Genomic DNA, 10,913 nt, shown 5'->3' with positions numbered 1-10,913 from the left:
CCCCCAGCCCCCTACGGGCCCTATAGACCCCCCCCCAGCCCCTATGGGCCCTATAGACCCCCCCCAGCCCCTATGGGCCCTATAGATCCCCCCCAGCCCCTATGGGCCCTATAGACCCCCCCCCGCCCCTATGGGCCCTATAGACCCCCCCCAGCCCCTATGGGCCCTATAGACCCCCCCCCAGCCCCTATGGGCCCTATAGACCCCCCCCAGCCCCTATGGGCCCTATAGACCCCCCCAGCCCCTATGGGCCCTATAGATCCCCCCCAGCCCCTATGGGCTTTATAGATCCCCCCCCAGCCCCTACGGGCCCTATAGACCCCCCCCAGCCCCTACGGGCCCTATAGATCCCCCCCAGCCCCTATGGGCTTTATAGATCCCCCCCCCAGCCCCTATGGGCCCTATAGACCCCCCCCCGCCCCTATGGGCCCTATAGATCCCCCCCCGCCCCTATGGGCCCTATAGATCCCCCCCGCCCCTATGGGCCCTATAGATCCCCCCCCGCCCCTATGGGCCCTATAGGCCCCCCCAGCCCCTATGGGCCCTATAGACCCCCCCCCAGCCCCTATGGGCCCTATAGATCCCCCTCCGAGCCACTATGGGCCCTATAGACCCCCCCCCCGCCCCTACGGGCCCTATAGATCCCCCCCCGCCCCTATGGGCCCTATAGATCCCCCCCCCAGCCCCTACGGGCCCTATAGACCCCCCCCCAGCCCCTACGGGCCCTATAGATCCCCCCCCCGAGCCCTATAGAACCTCGTGTAACCCTAGAGGCCCCCATACAGCCCCATAGAGCCCTGTAGAGCCCTATGGAACCCCACAGAACCCATAGAGCCCCGTAGACTCCTATAGAACCCCATAGAGCCCCGTAGACTCCTATAGAGTCCTATAGACTCCTATAGAACCCCATAGAGCCCTGTAGACTCCTATAGAACCCCATAGAGCCCTATAGACTCCTATAGAACCCCACAGAACCCATAGAGCCCTATAGACTCCTATAGAACCCCATAGAGCCCTATAGACTCCTATAGAACCCCACAGAACCCATAGAGCCCTGTAGACTCCTATAGAACCCCACAGAGCCCCATAGAGCCCTGTAGACTCCTATAGAATCCCACAGAGCCCTATAGAGCCCTATAGACTCCTATAGAACCCCACAGAACCCATAGAGCCCTGTAGACTCCTATAGAACCCCACAGAGCCCCATAGAGCCCTGTAGACTCCTATAGAGCCCTATAGACTCCTATAGAACCCCACAGAGCCCCATAGAGCCCTGTAGACTCCTATAGAGCCCTATAGACTCCTATAGAACCCCACAGAGCCCCATAGAGCCCTGTAGACTCCTATAGAGCCCTATAGACTCCTATAGAACCCCACAGAGCCCCATAGAGCCCTATAGACTCCTATAGAACCCCACAGAGCCCTATAGAGCCCTATAGACTCCTATAGAACCCCACAGAGCCCCATAGAGCCCTATAGACTCCTATAGAACCCCACAGAGCCCCATAGAGCCCTATAGACTCCTATAGAACCCCACAGAGCCCCATAGAGCCCTGTAGACTCCTGTAGAGCCCTATAGACTCCTATAGAACCCCACAGAACCCATAGAGCTCTATAGACTCCTATAGAACCCCATAGAACCCCATAGACTCCTATAGAACCCCATAGACTCCTATAGAACCCCACAGAACCCCATAGAGCCTTATAGAACCCCACAGAACCCATAGACCCCTATAGAGCCCTAGAGACCACTTTAGAGCTCTAGAGACCCTATAGAACCCCATAGACTCCTATAGAACCCCACAGAGCCCCATAGAGCCCTATAGAACACCATAGAACCCCATAGACCCCCTATAGAACCCTAGAGACCCCCATAGAACCCTATAGAGCCTGTAGAACCCTATAGACTCCTATGGACCCATAGACCCCTGTAGACCCCCATAGATCCCTTTAGACCCCTATAGACCCCGTAGGTCTCTATAGACCCCATAGCTCCCTATAGAACCCCATAGCTCCCTATATACCCCATAGAACCCTATGGATCCCTATAGACCTCGTAGAGCTCTATAGATGCTATAAGGCCCTATAGGCTCCTATAAACCTCTGTACCCCCAGAAATTTTATAACCCCCTATAGATCCTATAAACCCCTATAGATCTCTGTAGATGCTATAAGCCCCTATAGACCCTATAAGCCTTTATAGACCCTATAGACCTCTATAGCTCCCTAAACCCCCCTATAGATCCCTATAGATGCTATAAAACTCCCGGTAGACCTCTATAGACCCTAAAGACGTCTATAGACCCTGTAAACCCCTATAGACCCCTATGGGCCCCTATAGACCCTTATGGGATCCCATAGGCACCGCTGGGACCCAACGGGAACCCGCAGGTCCTGTAGGGGCCACAGAGAGTCATCTTCTATAGGGGATATAGGGGCTCTCCCGGGTTCTATAGGGGCCGCGTGGATCCTGGGCTGGGGGCTATAAGGGGTATAGGGGCTCTCTGGGGGGGTATAGGGGCCCTCTGGGGGCTATAGGGGCCGTACAGACTGTTCCTGGGCTCTATAGGGGATATAGGGACTCCTATAGGGCATATAGGGGCTCTCACGGGTCCTATAGGGTCCATGTGGATCCTGTTCTTGGGGCCTATAGGGCATATAGGGGCGTCTATAGGGCATATAGGGGCTCTTCTGGTTTCTATAGGGGCTCTTCTGGTTTCTATAGGGGCTTTCTCAGGTTCTATAGGGGCTCTCAGGTTCTATAGGGGCCATGCGGATCCTGTTCTTGGGGCCTATAGGGGCTATAGGACCTCGGGGGGGGGGGGGCTAACGCCCCCCTCCCGCGGGTCTATAGGGGCTCCGGCCCCTATAGATCCCCCCTCCGTGTGCCGACAGTACGAGAGTCAGACCTCCTTCGGCTCCATGTACCCCACCCGCATCGAGGGGTGAGTGCCCTATAGGGGACGGGGGGGGCTATAGGGGGGGACGGGGGGCCCCGGACATATGGGTCGCCTATAGGGGGTGGGGGGGGCACTATAGGGGGGGAAATGGGGGGTCCCTGGGGCCCCTATAGGCAATGGGGGGGGCCTATAGGAGGGGTGGGGGGTGTCCCAGACATATGGGTCCCCTATAGGGGATGGGTGGGGGCACTATAGGGGCGGGGGGGGGGGGGGCTGGACATATGGGTCCCCTATGGGGGGGGGGGCACTATAGGGGGGGAAATGGGGGGTCCCTGGGTCCCCTATAGGGAACGGGGGGGCCCTATAGGGGGGGTGGGGGGTCTCCCAGATATATGGGTCCCCTATAGGGCCCCCCTGTTCCCTATAGGGGGGTGGGGGGTGTCCCAGACATATGGGTCCCCTATAGGGGACGGGTGGGGGCACTATAGGGGGGGGGGGGGGGGGGGGGGCCTGGACATATGGGTCCCCTATAGGGGGTGGGGGGGGCGCTATAGGGAGGGAATGGGGGGGTCCCTGGGTCCCCTATAGGGAACCGGGGGGGCCCTATAGGGGGGGTGGGGGGTGTCCCAGATATATGGGTCCCCTATAGGGAGAGGGGGGATCCCTATAGGGGGGGGAAATGGGGGGTCTCTGGGTCCCCTATAGGGAACTGGGGGGGCCCTATGGGGGGGAGGGGGAGGTCCCCAGACATATGGGTCCCCTATGGGGGGGGGGTCCCTATAGGCGGGGGAAATGGGGGGTCTCTGGGTCCCCTATAGGGAGGGGGGGGCCCTATAGTGGGGGTCCCCCCCGCCCTATGTGTCCCCTATAGGGGGAGATCCGCAGTCACTTGAATCCCTGTGGGGTGTCCCATAGGTGTGGGGGGGGGGGGGGGACGGACGGACGGACGGACAACCCCCAGAGCTCCGGGTGCCCTATAGGGTGGGGGAGGGGGGTCCCAAATGTGTCCCCCCCCCCCCCTTTTGTGTCCCCCCCCCCCCCCAGGGCCACCCGCCTCTTCTGCGACGTCTACAACCCCCAGAGCAAAACCTACTGCAAACGGCTGCAGGTGCTGTGCCCCGAACACTCCCGCGACCCCAAGGTGGGTGGGGGGCACCCATGGGTGCCGGGGGGGGCGGGGAGGGGGGGTATGGGGGAGGGAGGGGGGATATGGGGTGGGGAGGGACGGGGGAGGGCGGTTAGGGGGGGTTTGGGGAGGGATGGGGGCACCCATGGGTGCTGGGGGGGCACCCATAGTCCTTGAGGAGCACCCAAGGCTGTAGGAGCACCCATAGCTGCCATGAGGAGCCCTCACCATGCCACAAGGAGCACCCATGGGTGCTGTGGTGGGCATCTATAGTCCTTGAGGAGCACCCAAGGCTGTAGGAGCACCCATAGCTGCCATGAGGAGCATCCATGGGTGGTGTTGGTGGCACCCATAGTCCTTGAGGAGCACCCAAAGCTGTAGGAGCACCCATAACTACCATGAGGAGCACCCATGGGTGCTGTGGTGGGCACCCATAGTCCTTGAGGAGCACCCAAGGGTGTTGGTGCACCCATAACTACCATGAGGAGCCCTCACCATGCCACAAGGAGCACCCATGGGTGCTGTGGTGGGCATCTATAGTCCTTGAGGAGCACCCAAAGGTGTAGGAGCACCCATAGCTGCCATGAGGAGCACCCATGGGTGGTGTTGGTGGCACCCATAGTCCTTGAGGAGCACCCAAGGCTGTAGGAGCACCCATAGCTGCCATGAGGAGCACCCATGGGTGGTGTTGGTGGCACCCATAGTCCTTGAGGAGCACCCAAGGCTGTAGGAGCACCCATAGCTGCCGTGAGGAGCACCCATGGGTGGTGTTGGTGGCACCCATAGTCCTTGAGGGGCACCCAAGGGTGTTGGTGCACCCATAACTACCATGAGGAGCCCTCACCATGCCACAAGGAGCACCCATGGGTGCTGTGGTGGGCACCCATAGTCCTTGAGGAGCACCCAAGGGTGTTGGTGCACCCATAACTACCATGAGGAGCACCCATGGGTGGTGTTGGTGGCACCCGTGGTCCTTGAGGAGCACCCAAAGGTGTAGGAGCACCCATAGCTGCCATGAGCAGCACCCATGGGCGCTGTGGTGGGCACCTATAGTCCTTGAGGAGCACCCAAGGGTGTTGGTGCACCCATAACTACCATGAGGAGCCCTCACCATGCCACAAGGAGCACCCATGGGTGCTGTGGTGGGCACCCATAGTCCTTGAGGAGCACCCAAGGCTGTAGGAGCACCCATAGCTGCCATGAGGAGCACCCATGGGTGCTGTGGTGGGCACCCATAGTCCTTGAGGAGCACCCAAGGGTGTTGGTGCACCCATAACTACCATGAGGAGCACCCATGGGTGGTGTTGGTGGCACCCGTGGTCCTTGAGGAGCACCCAAAGGTGTAGCAGCACCCATAGCTGCCACGAGCAGCACCCATGGGCGCCGGGGTGTCCTCACCCTCCCCCCACCCATAGGTGCCGGCGGACGAGGTGTGCGGGTGCCCTCTGGTGAGGGACGTCTTCGAGCTGACGGGGGACTTCTGCCGCGTCCCCAAGCGCAAGTGCCACCGCCACTACTGCTGGGAGAAGCTGCGGCGCGCCGAGGTGGACCTGGAGCGCGTCCGGGTGGTGGGTGCTCCTCGGGGACCCGGGGGTGGCCCTCAGGTCCCATGGGTGCTGCTGAGGGGGCCATGGGTGGCGTTGAGGTCCTTCTGGGTGGCGTTGAGGTCCTTCTGGGTGGCGTTGAGGAGCCTCAAGAGGTGTTGAGGGACCTTTGGGTGGCACTGAGGGTTCCTCAGGGGGTGTTGAGGTCATGGAGGGTCCCATGGGTGGCCCTGAGGTCCCTTGGGTGTCACCGGGTTCCCTTGGGTGGCCCTGAGGTCCTTTGGGTGGCCCTGAGGTCCCATGGGTGCTGCTGAGGGGGCCATGGGTGGCATTGAGGTCCTTCTGGGTGGCGTTGAGGAGCCTCAAGAGGTGTTGAGGGACCTTTGGGTGTCACTGAGGGTTCCTCGGGTGGCATTGAGGTCATGGAGGGTCCCGTGGGTGGCCCTGAGGTCCCATGGGTGTCACCGGGTTCCCTTGGGTGGCCCTGAGGTCCTTTGGGTGGCGTTGAGGTCCTTCTGGGTGGCGTTGAGGTGCTTCAAGAGGTGTTGAGGGACCTTTGGGTGGCACTGAGGGTTCCTCGGGTGGCGTTGAGGTCATGGAGGGTCCCATGGGTGTCACCGGGGTCCCATGGGTGTCACCGGGGTCCCGTGGGTGGCCCTGAGGTCCCATGGGTGGCATTGAGGTCCTTCTGGGTGGCATTGAGGTGCCGGGTCCCCACGGGTGTCCCCAAAGGTGTCCCCATGTCCCCGGTGGTGTCCCCTCATCCCAAGTGGTGTCCCCAGTGGTGTCCCCATGTCCCCGGTGGTGGCTCCAAAGGTGTCCCCATGTCCCTGATGATGTCCCCATGTCCCCGGGGGTGTCCCCACGTCCCTGATGATGTCCCCGGTGGTGTCCCCATGTCCCCGGTGGTGGCTCCAAAGGTGTCCCCATGTCCCTGATGATGTCCCCATGTCCCAAACGATGTCCCCGGGGGTGTCCCCACGTCCCCGATGATGTCCCCGGGGGTGTCCCCATGTCCCAAATGACGTCCCCAGGGGTGTCCCCATGTCCCCGGTGGTGGCTCCAAAGGTGTCCCCATGTCCCTGATGATGTCCCCACGTCCCAAACGATGTCCCCGGTGGTGTCCCCTCATCCCAAACGATGTCCCCGGGGGTGTCCCCTTGTCCCCAATGATGTCCCCGGGGGTGTCCCCACGTCCCAAATGATGTCCCCAATGATGTCCCCATGTCCCCGGTGGTGTCCCCACGTCCCAAACGATGTCCCTGGGGGTGTCCCCACGTCCCTGATGATGTCCCCAATGACGTCCCCACGTCCCTGATGATGTCCCCGGTGGTGTCCCCACGTCCCAAATGATGTCCCCAGTGGTGTCCCCATGTCCCTGGGGGTGTCCCCACGTCCCAAATGATGTCCCCGGGGGTGTCCCCATGTCCCCGATGATGTCCCTGATGACGTCCCCACGTCCCCGATGTCCCCACGTCCCAAATGATGTCCCCAGTGGTGTCCCCATGTCCCCGGTGGTGTCCCCACGTCCCAAATGATGTCCCCGATGACGTCCCCACGTCCCCGATGATGTCCCCACGTCCCAAATGATGTCCCTGGTGGTGTCCCCATGTCCCCGGTGGTGTCCCCACGTCCCAAATGATGTCCCCGATGATGTCCCTGATGACGTCCCCACGTCCCCGATGATGTCCCCACGTCCCAAATGATGTCCCCGGTGGTGTCCCCATGTCCCTGGGGGTGTCCCCATGTCCCTGAGGGTGTCCCCACGTCCCCGATGATGTCCCTGGTGGTGTCCCCACGTCCCCGATGATGTCCCCGGGGGTGTCCCCACGTCCCCGATGACGTCCCCGCGCTGTCCCCCGCAGTGGTACAAACTGGACGAGCTCTTCGAGCAGGAGCGCAACGTGCGGGCGGCCATGACCAACCGGGCGGGGCTACTGGCCCTCATGCTGCACCAGACCATCCAGCACGACCCCCTCACCACCGACCTCCGCTCCCACCGCTGACCCCCGACCCACAGCCCCCGACCCACAGCCCCCCCCCCACCCCCCTCGTTGGGACGCTCCGGCATCTTCTCGGGGTGTAAATAAAGGCAGTGGTGAAGGAGGGGGTCGTGGGGTGTCTGTGGGGTGGGGGGGGGGTATGGGGGGCTATGGATTGGGGGGGCTATGGGGGGTCTATGGGGGTGGGGGGTCTATGGATTGGGTGGTCTATGGGGTCTATGGGGGTCTATGGATTGGGGGGTCTGTGGTTGGGGGGTCTATGGGGGTGGGGGGTCTATGGATTGGGGGTCTATGGGGTATATGGGGGTCTATGGGTTGGGGGGGTCTATGGGGTCTATGGGGGTCTATGGATTGGGTGGTCTATGGTTGGGGGGTCTATGGGGGGTCTATGGGGGTCTATGGATTGGGTGGTCTATGGTTGGGGGGTCTATGGGGTCTATGGGGGTCTATGGGGGTAGGGGGTCTATGGGGTATATGGGGGTCTATGGGGTCTATGGGTTGGGGGGGGTCTATGGGGGTCCATGGGGACTCTATGGGGGTCTATGGGGGTGGGGGGTCTATGGATTGGGGGGTCTATGGGGGGTCTATGGTTGAGGGGTCTATGGGGTCTATGGATTGGGGGTCTATGATTGGGGGGTCTATGGGGTCTATGGGGGTCTATGGATTGGGGGGTCTGTCGTTGGGGGGTCTATGGGGGTGGGGGGTCTATGGATTGGGGGGTCTATGGGGTATATGGGGGTCTATGGGGTCTATGGGTTGGGGGGGTCTATGGGGTCTATGGGGGTCTATGGATTGGGGGGTCTATGGTTGGGGGGTCTATGGGGGGTCTATGGGGTCTATGGGGTCTATGGATTGGGTGGTCTATGGGGTATATGGGGGTCTATGGGGTCTATGGGTTGGGGGGGTCTATGGGGTCTATGGGGGTCTATGGATTGGGGGGTCTATGGTTGGGGGGTCTATGGGGGGTCTATGGGGGTCTATGGATTGGGTGGTCTATGGTTGGGGGGTCTATGGGGTCTATGGGGGTCTATGGGGGTAGGGGGTCTATGGGGTATATGGGGGTCTATGGGGTCTATGGGTTGGGGGGGGTCTATGGGGGTCCATGGGGACTCTATGGGGGTCTATGGGGGTGGGGGGTCTATGGATTGGGGGGTCTATGGGGGGTCTATGGTTGAGGGGTCTATGGGGTCTATGGATTGGGGGTCTATGATTGGGGGGTCTATGGGGTCTATGGGGGTCTATGGATTGGGGGGTCTGTCGTTGGGGGGTCTATGGGGGTGGGGGGTCTATGGATTGGGGGGTCTATGGGGTATATGGGGGTCTATGGGGTCTATGGGTTGGGGGGGTCTATGGGGTCTATGGGGGTCTATGGATTGGGGGGTCTATGGTTGGGGGGTCTATGGGGGGTCTATGGGGTCTATGGGGTCTATGGATTGGGTGGTCTATGGGGTATATGGGGGTCTATGGGGTCTATGGGTTGGGGGGGTCTATGGGGTCTATGGGGGTCTATGGATTGGGGGGTCTATGGTTGGGGGGTCTATGGGGGGTCTATGGGGTCTATGGGGTCTATGGATTGGGGGGTCTATGGTTGGGGGGTCTATGGGGGGTCTATGGATTGGGGGGTCTATGGTTGGGGGATCTATGGGGTCTATGGGGGTCTATGGATTGGGGGGTCTATGGATTGGAGGGTCTGTGGATTGGGGGGTCTATGGGGGTCTATGGATTGGGGGGTCTATGGGGTCCACGGGGAGTCTATGGGGTCTATGGGGGTCTGTGGGGGTCCATGGGGAGTCTATGGGGGCCTATGGAGTGGGGAGTCTATGGGGGTGGGGGGTCTATGGTTGGGGGATCTATGGGGTCCATGGGGGTCTATGGATTGGGGGGTCTATGGGGTCTATGGGGGTCTATGGGGGTGGGGGGTCTATTGTTCGGGGGTCTATGGCAGTCTATGGGGGGTCTATGGGGTCCATGGGGAGTCTATAGGGGTCTATGGTTGGGGGGTCTATGGTTGAGGGGTCTATGGGGTCTATGGGTTGGGGGGTCTATGAGGTCTATGGGGTATATGGGGGTCTATGGGGGTGGGGGGGTCTATGGATTGGGGGGTCTGTGTGGGGTCTATGGGGGTCTATAGGGCAGGAGGAGTCTATAGGGTCTATGGGGATAGGGGGTCTATGAGGTCTGGGGGGGGTCTATGGGGGTGGGGGGTCTATGGGGTCCATGGGGAGTCTATGGGGGTCTATGGGGTGGGGGGTTTATGGGGTCTATGGGGGTCTGTGGTGGTCTATGGGGGTGGGGGGTCTATGGGGGTCTATGGGGTCTGTAGGGGTCTATGGGGTGGGGGGTCTATGGGGGCATCTGTGGGGTCTCTATGGGGATCTATGGGGGTGGGGGGTCTGTGGGGGGTCTATGTGGTCTATGGGGGTGGTGGGCCTCTATGGGGGTCTATAGGGCAGGAGGAGTCTATAGGGTCTATGGGGGTGGGGGGTCTATGGGGGCTCTATAGGGTCTATGGGGGTCTATAGGGCCGGGGGGTCTCTATAGGGCCGGGGGGGGTCTATGGGGGTGGGGGGGTCTATAGGGTCTATGGAGTTTATGGGTCTGTGGAGGTCTATGGGGTCTATAGGGGTCTATGGGGTCTATAGGACCGGGGGGGGCTGCTGCGACCGCCGGGAGCTCATTAGCATAGCCCCGCCCCCCGCCGCCGCGCGCCGCTCATTACCCTAACCCCGCCCCTTCCCCAGGTCACGTGCCCGGCGGGGAGAGGGGATGGGGAGGAGGGAGAGAGGAGGCGGTGCCGCGGCGCCACGTGGTCCTCCCCCTTCATTTGCATAACCCCACCCCCCCTCCGCCGCGCGCGCGCGCGGTCACCTGCCCGCTCTAAAACTCCGCCCTCCTCCCCCCCCCACCCCCTCACCCCGCCGCCACCTCTTCTCCCCATTGGCCGCCGCGGCGTCACGTGCTCCATCTCTCCTCCTCTCCCCCCCCCCCACTCCTCCGTCTTCCCGCGCGGCGCTTCCGCTTCCGGCGCGCCGCCCCGCCCCGCCCCTCCCCTCGCGGCAGTGCCCTCGCGCCGGCGGCGGCGGCTGCTGCGCCACGAGCGGGAGACAAGATGGCGGCCGGGCCGGTACCGGAGGTGGGAGGGGAAAGGGGGGGGGGGGGGGGATAGGAGCGGTCCGCGAGGGAAAAGGGGCGGTTTTTTGAGGGGGGAAAAGGGCAGTTTTGGGGGTGTTTACGTGGGGGAGGGGCGGTTCGTGAGGGGAAAGGGGCGGTTGGGGGGGAGGGGGGGGGGTTGTGTGGGGGATGGGGGCGGTTCGTGAGGGGAAAGGGGCGGTTTTGGGGG

The 10,913-nt window shown here is 62.0% G+C and overlaps 1 protein-coding gene across 1 annotated transcript; it reads left to right on the top strand.

The window, feature by feature from the left end:
- Positions 1-2,872: 2,872 nt before the first annotated feature.
- Positions 2,873-7,695, top strand: LOC309684719 (CXXC-type zinc finger protein 1-like; the record flags this gene model as incomplete). Its single annotated transcript, XM_082500586.1, has 4 exons — positions 2,873-2,945; positions 3,945-4,041; positions 5,442-5,594; positions 7,436-7,695. Coding segments are annotated over 4 exons (464 nt in total), but the record flags the coding sequence as incomplete, so codon positions are not given.
- Positions 7,696-10,913: the final 3,218 nt, after the last annotated feature.

The sequence above is a fragment of the Vanellus vanellus genome, assembly GCF_965231255.1.
Source record: "Vanellus vanellus genome assembly, contig: HAP1_SCAFFOLD_2374, whole genome shotgun sequence".
In the NCBI taxonomy this organism is placed as follows: Eukaryota; Metazoa; Chordata; class Aves; order Charadriiformes; family Charadriidae; genus Vanellus; species Vanellus vanellus.
The sequence above is the reverse complement of the archived record's forward strand: the minus strand, read 5'-3'. Positions and strand labels throughout refer to the sequence as shown.